This window comes from Procambarus clarkii, chromosome 31 (assembly GCF_040958095.1).
Source record: "Procambarus clarkii isolate CNS0578487 chromosome 31, FALCON_Pclarkii_2.0, whole genome shotgun sequence".
Classification (NCBI taxonomy): Eukaryota; Metazoa; Arthropoda; class Malacostraca; order Decapoda; family Cambaridae; genus Procambarus; species Procambarus clarkii.
Window position 1 is genome coordinate 6,203,868 of NC_091180.1, and position 14,986 is coordinate 6,218,853.

Consider the following 14,986-nt stretch of genomic DNA (forward strand, 5'->3'; position numbering starts at 1 on the left):
CCTGTTCCTCCAGCCGTGTTGTAAGAGTCTGGCAGTGGGCTCCCTTCCTTAGTAATTTTCTTAGTTCCTGGTTGCCCCAGCTTTTTCTTGTGAGGCTGGGGCTTTGGGGGGATGACTCGGCCCCGGGGCCTGCCGTGGAGGTTCCCAGGGTTGGGGAGGGGCTGACTTGAGGGGGGGGGCCTTGAGCCCCGTTGAACCGCGCCAGGGTTTTCTACCCTCTGAGCGTGGCTTGCAGTTACGGGGAGTGGGGGTTTTTCTTTTTCCCCCTCTACGTACGAGTTGTTGAGCATCGGCCCCTCCCCAGGTTTGGATCCTTGTCCCTTCGGGTCCGTTCGGTTCCGTCCTATTGGTGGGTACTTTTCTCCGTTTCTACCCCCTTCTCTGGGACGGGACTTCTCCGTCATGTCAGGGGTCATGTTCCTCTATTATCAGGGTTCTGCATGACTTTTGGTCTCGGGTGACTGTGCCTTTAGAGCCTTCGTGATTTTGTGTTTGCGTCTGTGTGATCTCGGGGGTTCGGGAAGGTCTTCGATTCTTCCAGCATTACTGGAAAGTCTGACGTCTTCCGGTGAGGCTTAGCTCCAGTCCTTTTTTGGACTTACTGGTCCTCTTCCGTGCTCCTTCTTGGTTTTTGGTACTATCTCGTTCTTTTGTCATTATATCTTCTCTCTGTGCTCTGTCTAGGCACTGCTAATATTTTTGCAATACTACTTGTCTAGACACTGCTAATATTTTTGCAATACTCCTTTTGCAATACTCCTCACTCCTAACTTGTCCTACATCCTATCCACCAACATTGATACAAATAATTGATTTGTTACCATTTCCAGCCCTAATATCATTCATGAATGGGACCTGACAGCTGAGTGGACAACGTTTCGGATTCGTAGTCCTGAGGTTCCTGGTACAATCCCCGGTGGAGGCAGAAACAAACGGGCAGTGTTTCTTTCACCCTGATGCCCCTGTTGCCTAGCAGTAAATAGGTACCTGGGAGTTAGACAGCTGGTACGGGCTGCTTCCTGGGGACGTATGATGTTACAAATTTAAGTGCTGTTATGGGGGGTCTAGAGTATTAAGGAGAAGGGCCAGCAGTTAGAATCAGGAAGTATCAAATTTAGTGGAGAGCAGATAGGCCCGGCCCCAATAAAAACATAAATAATATTCCATATCTGGCTTTAAGTTTAATATGTCCGTCTAGCGGCTGATCACTGTTCCACTATACAGGAAGAATGGATACTCCTTTAAAAACTTATTTATTAACTTATTTATTATTTATAATATTATATTTATTATATTTATATTTATTATTTATAAATAATAATAATAATAAATATTATAATATTATTATTTATTATTATAATTTATTATAATATAATAAATAATAATAAATATTATATTTATTATTTATTAACTTATTTATTAACCCCTCTTAACAAACCCCCATATACATTAACAACAATAACTACTTTATCACACTATCTTACTTTAAAAGCCTTGGTCCACATAGGCAGGATGCAAAGTTTTACAATTAGGACAAGCTAGAGTAAAGTCTACTAGGCCAGGGACACTAGCAAGGACTCTAGGTAGCTTGGTACCACTTGAGCACACGTGGTTCCACTGAGACCCCTTAGAGTAACTTAGCAATATAAACACTAGCGTAGCCTATACACATTACTACACACTTACGCCAGAAAATGTACATGCTATACGGTACTTAGCTTTGTAAACTAGACACAGGATAAGGTAAGAGAAGAGGAGGAGGCAGAGCCCCACAGGGAAGATGTTTCCACCACACAGCCCGAACAGAGAAGAAAGCATCAGCCTTCGCGCTTCCTCACTCTGAATCGCTGCCGGCCGGATACTCGGCTAATTGTACAGCAGCCCTCAATCCAAGCTTACTCAGACCTACTTTATTAATACTTTCTAATCATTTCTAAACATAGCTGATAACTAGTTCACTAATTAATAATCAACAAGACGCTCAGAGTCTGAATGCTCTGTGAGAAACAATATTCATCTTACATCTGGAAAGGAAGATAGGAACAAATGCGCATCAGCAATCCTATCAAATAATGTAAAGTAATTATTTAGAGCTCAATTTGACCTCTGGTTTCCAACTAAGGAACCCAGGGTCGTAACATGTGACAAAAAAACCAGCGTTGAATGTAATGAAACGCCATTTTCTGGGTGAGACCCAGAGGCTCCCCGGGGCTTTACCGACTGATATGCTAATGTCAGTCTTTGGCATCAGTCATGTGTATGGAGTTCTAGGGCCTACCGGGGACCACGAGCCAGAACCTGGCCCCCTCAGAGAGGCAAGGGGAGCAATGGCCTATAGAAACCCCCGTGTGGTTGGAAGCATTCTATGTCTGCCATCGACCGGGTCAAGCATCCAGAAAGGTAAGCATTCCAAAACAAACCCCTATTCTGGTGAAAATTGCTACCTAAAGCCGAACTAGTGGATAGAACTCTTCAACAGAAAACAAGGAAACTAGTATGACGTCATACGTCACCGCGCCGCTGTCTGCGCAGCTCCCCCCTCCCCGGGAGGGGGAAGGGGGAGCCCCAGACCTCCCACGCCGGCTATCCACCCATCAGTTCTGAGGCTGGATGTCAAAACACGCGAAAAACGCCGACCGGAGGGAGGGAGGGTTGCCGGGGAGCCTCCGGGTCTCACCCAGAAAATGGCGTTTCATTACATTCAACGCTGGTTTTCTGGGGGGAGCCCCGTCGGCTCCCCGGAGCTAACTGCCCACAGAGGAAGGTCCTGGTTGATACCTGGTTGATACCTGGTTGATGGGGTTCTGGGAGTTCTTCTACTCCCCAAGCCCGGCCCGAGGCCAGGCTCGACTTGTGAGAGTTTGGTCCACCAGGCTGTTGCTTGGAGCGGCCCGCAGGGCCACGTACCCACCACAGCCCGGCTGATCCGGAACTTCTCTTAGAAAACCGTCCAGTTTTCTCTTGAAGATGTCCACGGTTGTTCCGGCAATATTTCTTATGCTCGCTGGGAGGACGTTGAACAACCGCGGACCCCTGATGTTTATGCAGTGCTCTCTGATTGTGCCTATGGCACCTCTGCTCTTCACAGGTTCAATCTTGCATTTTCTTCCATATCGTTCACTCCAGTACGTTGTTATTTTACTGTGTAGATTTGGGACCTGACCCTCCAGTATTAGGGACAGAAACCGGGAGGCGGACACCACGCACCTCCCAAGGAGGCGAGACAACCGGCAGCAAACGCCAACCAAAGGCGCCACAGCCCCGAAAATCACGGGAACAACACGAGAACCACGAGCAGCAAGGCCCCTGCACGAACACCAAAAATCCATGCCCGAAAGACCGCAAGGCCACGTCGCCCAGACGGCAGCGAGAGCAGCGAAGCCACGAACGCCACAGGCATGAGGGAAGAACACAGGCAGCTTAGCCGCAAGAACACGGCTGACCACCCAGGACACTATCACCCGCGAACCGGGAAGAACAGAACCGGATCAACGCAAAACACGCTCCGGACCCAAGCGCCGTGGCACGCAAACAACAGCGGAGGGCCGCCATTGAACACAAAAACGACACACCCCCGGCCCGACCAACGAAGCACCAACAAACCCTGGACCCCACCAGAATGCAGCAGCCCCACCCCGCGCCAGAAAAGATGGAGACTGCTGCCACCAAACAACCAAAACGCTAGAACCGAAGGAGCAAGAAAACTCAGCGACTCGACCCCCAGAGGCAAAGGCCCAAAGGAAAGAGCCGACGAAAGAAACACACCGGAACCGAAGGGGCACTACCAACCGAGGAGAAGACAGAGCACGCTGACCAGAGACCAGGACGGTGCAAGCGGCGCACGAACAGGCCGGAGGTGAAACGACGCACAAGACAGCTGACTAACGGTGCAGAAGCAACACCAAGACCGAAAGCAAGCTGAAGCGGCTCCGCCCGCGCCGCACGAAAAGAGGCGACAGTATGTGGCAAGACGACGGCCCCCAACCCCCACCAGAAAACCAAGCCGAGAGTAAACCAAGCTAACAAGAGTAACCACCTAAGAAGGGACAGGAAAAGGAAGGACCGCCAAAATACCCCATACTGCCGCCAAGAGAAGCACGCAGGTGGGACACCTACCACGAAGCCACCCGACCACCAACCGGAGGCGAGACCGCGAGGCAGAACATAAGCAGCCCCGACAAGGCCCCTCCGAGCCCAGGAAAAAGGCGGAGCCGCGGGAAGATCTCGGGCGCGACCACCGAAATCAAGGCGGCACAAGGAGATGGAACGTCTGCCGAACAGAAAAAACTCCCCAAAGCATGCAAGCCCGCCAGGAGTTCAGAAACAACGGGTCCGACGCAAGACATCGCAAGACCCCCAAAAAAACAACCGGCAGGGCAAGCTAGGAAACCGAAGAAGGCGGAAGGGTTGCGGAAGGTCGTCGCCAGAAGAGTACCCGAACCAAGGGGTACGAACAACCGCAATAGACCGAGACAAAGAAGCACATCACAGGACACAGGCTGACCAACGCCTAAGAACACACGCAGAACATCCCTGCTGCAGAGGAGGCAGGAAGAAAGAGCAGAAGCACAAAAAAAAAAAAAAAAAAAACAGGAGAACAACCAGGGGTGGACAATCAGGCAGGGACAGAAAAACCCCCATGCAATCCCCAGGCACAATACGGCAGCAAAGTGCCACTCCACAACCGGACACAGGAACAAGGACACGCCACCGTGAAACACGGTACCAAGGCACACGAGCAGCAGCAACAGGCACCACTGCAACATGCAACATGTAAATAGCAACTCCCTTCTGCAAAGGCAGAGAACGGAGCAGGCAGACCCCAGACAGGGCCAACGGAGACACGACAAAACCCTGCAGGCCCAGAAACCTGCACCAGGCGACCGACGGCGGAGAAACCCCGCTCGATACCTGCTGGATGAGGTACTGGGAGCTCTTTTACACCTGAAGCCCGGCCCAAGGCCAGGCTAGACCGGCCAGAGGGTGGCCCACCAGGCAGCTGCTAGGAGCAGTCTACCGGCCCACATACCCCCACAACCAGGACGGGCCGGAACTGCCATACGAAAACAGGCTAGTGCGCCCTGGAAGTCCATGGACGAACCAGCAAGAAGGCTTATGCTCGCAAGTAGGTCGTGTAACAAGCACAGGCCTCTGATGGTAATACAGTGTTCCCCAAATGTGCCAATAGCACCACTGCACTCCACTGGTACTATCCCGCAAGTTCTACCAGATAGGCGGGACCCAAGAGCCAGAGCTCAAATCCTGCAAGCACAGCCAGGAGCCTTACCAGGCGAGTACAGAACCAACCCTACAACCCCCACCCCTCACAACATTAAAAAAGGAGGGTCCCCTGAATGACTCCAGCATGGGTTGGACATGCACATGAGGGGGACAGGAAGGGTTAAAAAACCAGCGTTGAATGTAATGAAACGCCATTTTCTGGGTGAGTCCCGGAGGCTCCCCGGAGCTATTCCAGGCTGATATGCTAATGTCAGACTTTGGCATCAGTCATGTGTATGGAGTTCTTAGGCCTACCGGGGACCACGGCCAGAACCGGGCCCCCTCAGAGAGGCAAGGGGAGCAATGGCCTATAGAAGCCCCCGTGTAGTTGGAAGCATTCTATGTCTGCCATCGACCGGAACAGGCACCCAGAAAGGTAATCGCCCCAAAACAAACCCCTATTCTGGTTAAAATTGCTACCTAAAACCGAACTAGTGGATAGAACTCCCCAACCGAAAACAAGCAAACTAGTGTGACGTCACACTCTGCCGCGCCGCTGTCTGCGCAGCTCCCCCCTCCCCGGGAGGGGGAAGGGGGAGCCCCAGACCCCCCGCGCCGGCTACCCACACCTCAGTTCTTTATCCTGGATGTCAAAAACGCGAAAAACCGCCGACCGGAGGGAGGGAGGGATGCCGGGGAGCCTCCGGGACTCACCCAGAAAATGGCGTTTCATTACATTCAACGCTGGTTTTCTGGGGGGAGCCCCGTCGGCTCCCCGGAGCTAACTACCCACAGACAGAAAAAGAGGGACTTACCCGGGAGGCGGCCGTCGCTCACCCCTCAACTCGAAGTCGAGACAACTGGCTGCAACCGCCGACCCAAAGCAACACAGGCCCGACGAGGCCCAGGGACATTCACAAGGTAACGAGCAGCCAGGACCCTGTTCGACCGCCAAAATCCCCGCGCCCGAATATCAGACCAAGACATATTCCCAAAGACGGCAGCAAGAGCCGCGAACTTACGAACGTCATGGGCACGGGGATAGACCGCAGGCTGGCTGGACCTAATAACCCTGCGGACGACCTGAGAGACCCGAACCCGCGAACAGGGAAGAAGGGAAACCGGATCAACCCACAGCGCGTCCCCGGACACAGAAGCTGTGGCGCGCAAATAACGGCGAAGCGCCGCAACCGGACACAAAACATGATGCACCCCCGGCCTGACCAACCAAGCATCAACCACCCATGGACCCCTCCGGAACGCAGCAGTCTCATTCTTCGCCAGAAAAGAAGGAGACGGCTGCAAACGAACAAAACTATCACCACAACCAAAAGAGCAGAAACCCCTGCGCCGGAGGAGAGCATGAAGCTCCCCTACCCGACCCCCAGAGGCCAAAGCCAACAAGAAAAGTGCCTTGGAAAAACAATCCTGGACCGAAGGGGCCACAACGAAACGAGGAGATGAAAGGAAAGCGAGCACTCTGTCCAAAGACCAGGACGGCTCAGGCGACGCATGAGCAGGCCGGAGGTGAAACAATGCACGAGACAGCTTGCGAAACGGCGCAGACGTAACATCGATACCGAAAGCAAGCTGAAGCGGCTCCGCCAGCGCCGCACGATACGAAGCGACAGTGTTAGGCATAGGATGACGGTCCTGAAACAACCACGAGAGGAAGGACAAGACCACCCGAACAGACAAGGAGCTAACACGACGAAGACGCAAAAAGAAACGGAAGGACCGCCAGGAAACTTCATACTGCCGCCGAGAAGAAGCCCTCAGGTGGGACACCAACAAGGAGGCCACCTGATCACCATAGAGATGATAATAGACTCGAGTCAAAAAAACCATACGCGAAGACTCGAGGAGAAGATCGAACCAGCTACGTGACGTACCGGCCCGATCTGCTGAAAGAGGCGGAGCCGTGGGAAAACCCTCGGGTTCGGACACCGAGCAACCAGCGCCTGAAACCAAGGCTGCGCCGGCCACCAAGGGGCCAGAAGGACAACTCTCCCCCGGTAAGTCTCTAAGCAAGTCAGGACCTGGAGCAACAGCCGAACCGGGGGAAAGAGGTACAGGAACCCCCACCTCGACCAGTCTAGCCGAAAGGCATCGACCCCGACGGCCTCGCAATCGGGGAAGGGCGCCGCATAAACGGGAAGACGCCGCGACCACGCCGACGCGAAGAGGTCCACTTCGGGGCGCCCGAACGTCTGGCAAAGCCAACGGAAGGACTCGTCGTCGACCGTCCACTCCGTGGAGAGGGGAACGAAGCGAGACAGGGCATCGGCCAAGACGTTGGACACGCCCCGTACGTGAACCGCCAGGAGAGCCAAACCCCGAGAACTCAGCAGACGAGTCACCCGAAGCGACCAACCCCAAAGAGACAAGGACCGCATCGAACCCCCGCGGTTCAGGCAATGAACCACCGGAGAGCAGTCCGAATGGAGCCGAATCGTCGATCCGCGGGCCACCCGAATCCTCCCCAGAGCAAACCACACCGCCGCGAACTCCCGCACCGTACTGTGAGCTCGACGGAAGGACGGATCCCAACGCCCCTGGCCGGCCTGGTGAGCACTGGTCACAAAACCCCAGCCGAGAGACGACGCATCCGTGTACACATCGAGCGAGGGCTCGGGTAGGCGCCAAGGCACTGAACCCCGAAAAACCCGAAGAGGAAGCCGGTGACGCAGCAACCGACGCAAGTCCCCCGGGGGTCGAACTCTGCGATCGCGAGAGAGGCGGAAGGGGGAACCCCGAAGGAACCAGAACAGCCGCCGAAGCCAAACCCGACCCGGCGGGTAGACCACCATCGCGAAGTTCAGGCTCCCGCACAGCCCCTCGAGCAACCGCCGGGTGACCCGAGGGCCCTCCAGAAACAGACGAAGGCGGGACCGCAGCCGCAGGAGAGACTCCGGAGGGAGAGACAAAGAGGCGGTTTGAGAGTCCCACACGAGACCCAGCCAAGTCCGAACCTGAGAGGGAACCAGATGGGACTTCCTCCAGTTCACCAAGAACCCGAACCCGGCGAGCTGGGAAAGAACCAAATCCCTGGCTAGCAAGCAAGCTGACTGGCTGGGAGCCCAAACCAGCCAGTCGTCGAGGTAGGCCAACACCCGAACACCTAGGAGACGCAAACGAGCCACCACAACCCGTGTAAGGCGTGTGAACACGCGAGGTGCCAGGTTCAACCCGAACGGGAGACAACGAAAGCGGTAACTCAGACGCCCCACTACAAAACCGAGCCAGTCCCTGAACCGCGGATGAATCGGGACATGCCAATAAGCGTCCCGGAGGTCCAGGGACACCATCCAAGCTCCCGGCTCCAAGAGGAGCCGAACCTGAGACAGCGTAGTCATCCGAAAGGAGGGGCAATGAACCCAGGGGTTCAGACGGGACAAGTCCAGAATGAACCGCAGGTCCGCGCAGTCCCGTTTCGGAACCGGAAACAGACGGGAAACCCATCTGAGGGACGACGTCGTTTCGACGACGCCCAAGCGTACCCACTCCAAGACGACTCGACAGAGCGCAGGGGAAGAAGCCTGCCCTGCCAGCCCCGACCCCCCAAAGGGGGGAGGGGCCACCCAACGCCACCACAGGCCGCGAGACACGACCCGAAAGGCCCACGAATCGTGGGACCAGGCGCGGGCGAACAGCGCAAGCCGCCCCCCCCATCGCCCTGTCAAGGGGGCAAACCGCGAAAGGGCCGGCGACCCTTACGAGACCCAGAACCCCGCACAGCGCGAACACCGCGCCGACCAGACGAGGGAGGGTCCGCAGGAGGAGCCAACCCCAAACCTGACACCAGAGGCCTACCACGACGAGAGGAACCCCGAGCCCTGGCACGACCTTTCCGGGAAGACCCACCCCGGGACCCCCGGAAAACCAACAAGTCCGACATTGGACGACAAGCCGCCGACGCAGCCTGAATAAACTGCGCCACAGTCGACTCCCAAAACAGGAGAGGACAAAAAGGTGAAGAACGCCTAAGAGCCAGAGCCCAAGCAGATTCCACGGAGGAACCCAGCACCACCTGCCGACACGCGAGACGGGAAGCATAGAACAGGGAAACCGCATCCCGCAAAATCGGCGTGAACAGCTTCAACAAGGCAGCCGACGAACGCGCAGCCGAGGACAAGGTGCCGGACCCCGGGACGGACCCAAGCGTCCCCACATCCTCCACGAGCCAATCCGAAGAAAGCTCCAGGAGGGAAAAGAACCGCAAGGCCGAACACAAAAGGCCCCGGGCGCGCAAATCCTCCGCCACGAGCGCCGCCGAAAGGGAGGGAACCTGCACATGGAGCTGAATAACGCCCACATCGCGGGGAAGGGCAGGGGCAAACAAGCACTCATTCAGGTACTCAAGTTCACCCCCCAGGAAAACCTGAAGCACCGTGGAAGCTTCCCGCCACTCCAGCGTGCGGGAACGACAGAAGGAATGCCAGGAATCCAGACCAAACAAGGGGCAGTCTGCTAGCCAGGACGACTCCGGAACCTCGTAACGGAGCCAGAAAGGGAACGAAGTCCCAAACCTGAACGTGGACGGATCCATTTCCGAGGCATAATCCGGGTCACGCAGGAGGTAAGCTGCAAAGGCCGCTCGCACCACACCAGGTTGGATGCGATAAGCCGAAAACCTCCGGAAGGACGGAACCGACGTACACGGGGGAACACGGAACCGAACCCGGGGAGGGGCCGACACCAAATCCAACTCATACGCAGAGGGGGGAAAAGAAAACCCCACTCCTTGTAACAATAAGCCCCGCTCAGTGGGAAGAAAAACCCAGGCGGGGTCCAGCGGGGCCCAAGGCCCCCAAGTCAGCCCCTCCCCAGCCTCGAGGTCCGTCACCACAGGACCCGAGGCCGAGTCCTCTCCCCAAGCCCCGACCCCACAAGACAAGGACGGAGCAGCCGGAAAAGCTGGAGGAAGGGGGGCCCACTGGTCAGACCCTGAAGCTTCGGCCGGGAGACAAGACTCGAATGCCTCTGCCGCCCCCCCGGAAGGGGCAACCCCCGAAGCTGCCCGAGTCTCGAGATCAAGTAACCCCTGCTCCGACCCCGAAACCCTCAGACGCTTCGGGGCCGGAAGCAGGGGCGGGGGACCAGAACGAACAGAAGGGGAAGGACGAGGAGGTGCGGACTGAACCAGGATCGAAGCGACCCCCACCCCCAAGTCCGGGTCTCGAAAAGCAAAGCGGGGCAGCCCCGGGGCATCCGGGGAAGCAACCAACCGAGCGCGTTGCAACAGACGAAACCTAGACTGCAACGCACGTGCCGCCCGTACCCGAATAGAATCATCAGAGGATTGGGTAAATTGAGTCACAAGCAAGCAGCAACACTCACAGGACTCAGGGTCGAAAGTATCACCGACCCAACAGGCAGCGTGGCAGAGGCAAAAACAATGAGGGTCACCCTGAGACAAGGGGACCGAGCAACCCTCAAACTCGCACACAGCGAGTGGGGACTCCGGGGTCACATCCATCGGACCCACGCGCCCCCTAGGGGATTCCCAGGGTCCTGAGCGTTTACTTTAAGAGGACTCGCGCTCAGGTAGTCCCAGGCAGGGTGCTGCAAACCGGCGCCCAAAACTACCAAGCAAACTTCTAAAGCTGAACCCCAGGGACGTGTACACTCACGGGGACCTAGCAGGGGGCGCCACCGAGGAGAACAGTGGAAGGGCAAAAACAAACTGAATAAAAGGACAGAACCCCCCACCAGGCAAAAACAAAAAGAAAAACAAAACCCCGCAAGAGGACAGCGAACCCCAAGGAACAGAGCCGGCCGCGATGTCGGGAAATACAAGCTGAGCAGCACCCTGCGCCCCTACCAGTGCAAACTGCCTCTTACCTGCCGGTAACAAGGGAGAACAGAACACCCAAGAGCCCAACAGGCGGCCGAAAAACCGAAAGGTAAAACGGACCAGCAGAGGCAGACCCCGAGGAGCCTGTAGAAGGTGGCCCCAAGCCCCAAGGGCAGTACTTACAGGGCACCTAGGGAAGGCAGCCCTAGGCGCATGCAGCCCGAGTACTGAAGATAACTCCTGGCTCTCGCACCCACAAAACTAACACCACACGCAAAGCACAGTGCAGTAGCGACACCGGAGCCAGAGCACACGACCATTGCCTATAGCATCAGCCTCAAGAACTGAGGTGTGGGTAGCCGGCGCGGGGGGTCTGGGGCTCCCCCTTCCCCCTCCCGGGGAGGGGGGAGCTGCGCAGACAGCGGCGCGGCAGTGTGACGTCACACTAGTTTGCTTGTTTTCGGTTGGGGAGTTCTATCCACTAGTTCGGTTTTAGGTAGCAATTTTAACCAGAATAGGGGTTTGTTTTGGGGCGCTTACCTTTCTGGGTGCCTGTTCCGGTCGATGGCAGACATAGAATGCTTCCAACTACACGGGGGCTTCTATAGGCCATTGCTCCCCTTGCCTCTCTGAGGGGGCCCGGTTCTGGCCGTGGTCCCCGGTAGGCCTAAGAACTCCATACACATGACTGATGCCAAAGTCTGACATTAGCATATCAGCTTGGGATAGCTCCGGGGAGCCGACGGGGCTCCCCCCAGAAAAGGGACAGTCACTGGTGTACGAACGGTCTCAGTCGTACAAAAATATACCTAAATAAAGACAGGTATATAAACAACACCGCATCCAGCGCCCGGCCAAAAGACGCCAGACCGCAGAAACTCACCGGGCGAATGGTGGCACGAACTTGACACGACTCAACCGTGCCCAGAAAAACTTGGGAGCACCGCCAGGTGAAGACGCCAGAGCCGGACCCTGCCGGACCCGCAGGAGAGCAGAGAGAGGCGAAGGAGGCGGTCCACACCCATGACACAGGGAAAACCGCGGTGTCCTCTTATTTATTTTTATATATATATATATATATATATATATATATATATATATATATATATATATATATATATATATATATGTCGTACCTAGTAGTCAGAACGGACTTCTCAGCCTACTATGCAAGGCCCGATTTGCCTAATAAGCCAAGTTTTCCTGAATTAATATATTTTCTCTAATTTTATTCTTATGAAATGATAAAGCTACCCATTTCATTATGTATGATGTCAAATTATTTTTATTTGAGGTAAAATTAACGTAGATATATTTTATAACGTAAATATATATATATATTTATATATAACGTAAATAAATAAATATAAATATATATATATATATATATATATATATATATATATATATATATATTATATATATATATATATATATAAATGATCTTCCAAATACCACACAACATTTGAAGCTAATTCTATTTGCTGATGATACAACCTTCATTTTCTCACATGCTAACCCACTTATTCTAAAAGACATGGTGAATACTAAACTTAATCAAGTCTATTTCTGATTGACTGCTAACAAACTTCCCTTTAACATTGACAAGACATTTTACATTTTGTTTGGTAACAAGTGCAACAATCAAATTGATCTATGAATTAACAATACACAAATTGCGAGCAGAGTAGATGGGAAGTTCCTTGGAGTTCACACTGATAACAAACTAAATTTTAATTGCCATATACAAGATATTACCAAAAATGTTTCTAAAACAGTTGGCATTCTCTCCACAGTCAGATACTATGTTCTTTGCCTTGCCCTAGATACTCTGTATTATTCACTCAATTATCCATATCTCACCTATGGTATCTGTGCCTAGGGATCATCCACTCATAATTACCTCCGATCTCCTCATTACTCAACAAAAATCATAAATCAGAACAATCATATACTTCAGTTCCACACACCACTCTGCTCCCTTTCTGAAATCATTGAACATGTTAAATATCAAGTTTCTGCACATACTCTCAAGTATTCTCTATATCTATAAAACTCTGAATTGCAAAATCAATCCTGACCTTAAGTACTTCCTAGAAGGCTGTAATAGAACTCCCAGGCACCACACAAGAAACAAATAAAGTATCTCTTTGATATTCCTAGAGTGAGACTCTACCAAAGCACAAATGCAATGCAAATCAAGGGTCCCAAATTGTAGAATGACCTCCCAAATGTAATTAAAAGCTGTATGTCTCAACACGTTTAAAAGAAAGACTAAAAAATATCATGTAATTATTATCTTATACAGTAAGCTATTCCTTGTAACTAGTTTCACTAACATTTTTCCTTGTAATAAGTTATTTTTGTTACTCTTTTTCCTAAATCTTTATTTGCCGAGTATTGTGTACTTTGCATTTATTGTCATCTAATTTCTTTCAATTCCTCGTTAAAGTGTTTACTCATGTCCTTCATGTTTTGGGTTCATTTTTATTGCAAGGCCAGTTAACCTTAAACAACTTTATTACTCTATGGTCTATTATGTTCCAAACAAAATGTTATGAGAAAGAGTCCAGCTGCTGTTCTAAACTGCATCCTGTATTTCCATTCTGTTACTAATGTAAATTAACTACTTTACTATTGCTACAACTACTAACTCCATATTGTAATAGTCTATGTCAATCATTCTTAAGTGTCACCCTTTTTGCATTCATTTGTTATTTTCCATGAATGTTCATTTCAGTTAGCTTTTCTTCTTTAGTATCAAGTGTTTTACCCTTAATACCTCGGTTAAATTTTTTGTCCATTTACGTTTCTGCCCCAAAATGCCTTGCATAATAGTGGGTTCATAGATCAGGTAACTCTTGTCCCTACAATTGTACATTACTCCTATGTTTCTTGTACACACATTCTTTTGAATTAACAATTTGTTTTGTACACAGTTGAGTACTCACCTAGTTGTACTATACTCACTTAATTGAGCTTGTAGGGGTTGAGCTTCAGCTCTTTGGTCCTGCTTCTCAACTGTCAATTTACTAGTGTAGAGGTTCCTGACCTTATTGAGCTCAATCAAATTTACATTTGAAACTATGTATGGAGTCTGCCTCCTCCATATCACTTCCTAATGCATTTCAAGTGTTAACAATTCTGACAAAGAAAATAATTCCTTTGTATGTCTCTGTGGCTCATTTGGGTACTCAGTTTCCATCTGTGTCCCTTTGTGCAAGTACCACCTGTGTTAAATAACCCATACTTATCTACCCTAGTCTACCCATATCTACCAATTCCCTAGGAATTTTGTATGTGAAGATCATGAAGTCTTGTCTTCCAGCAACGTGAGGTGTAATTAACGTAGCCTTTCCTTGTAAATCATGCCTCTTAGACGATACATATTGAGGAGGGATGGGCACTCCCCCGAGTCTATTAAATGATCTGACGTCCGTTGGCCCTAGGAATACACACTTGTGGTGACTATTTCGTTCCATATTCCAAATGTTTACTACGGATCAGTGGTGAACACAACAGTTAACGTTTTATAACACTTCAACAGATCAACTGGGTTGATCTGTTATACTGCTCACAGGATAACCGCGGGGGGCCATAATACATGACCTTACGGAAGGACAGGAGGCGGCCGATAAAGAGCTAGATCTTACTTGTCGTATTTAATGATACAGAAATCAGAGTGAGGCAGCCTTACCTGATCCATTTGGGCCGATGACGGCCGTAAAGGGCTTGAGAGGTCCGACATGGTAGAAACCGCGATAGGACTTAAAATTTTCTACTTCTATATACTTCAGTATAGCCTTCATTTTTCAAGTTTCAAGGTGACCAGAGGCTCGAGCGCGCTCGCTAGAGCACCCTGACGACCGAATGCAACCAACTGGGGGTTAATTTGTCCAAAGTGTCGTCAAAACAATCCAAGGGAACGACAACTTGGCGCGAAGACAAACATCAACTAACCTGAAACAT

The 14,986-nt window shown here is 51.9% G+C and overlaps 1 protein-coding gene across 2 annotated transcripts in view; it reads right to left on the bottom strand.

Moving 5' to 3' along the window:
• The window catches only part of SMC1 (structural maintenance of chromosomes 1), a 236,364-nt gene extending 221,378 nt beyond the window's left edge, over positions 1-14,986 (bottom strand). For both annotated transcript variants that reach the window (XM_069334324.1, XM_069334323.1), the window contains exon 1: positions 14,715-14,986. In XM_069334324.1, the coding sequence (XP_069190425.1) occupies positions 14,715-14,826 (112 nt within the window). In that variant the 5' untranslated portion in view covers positions 14,827-14,986. The remainder of the gene's footprint in view (positions 1-14,714) is intronic.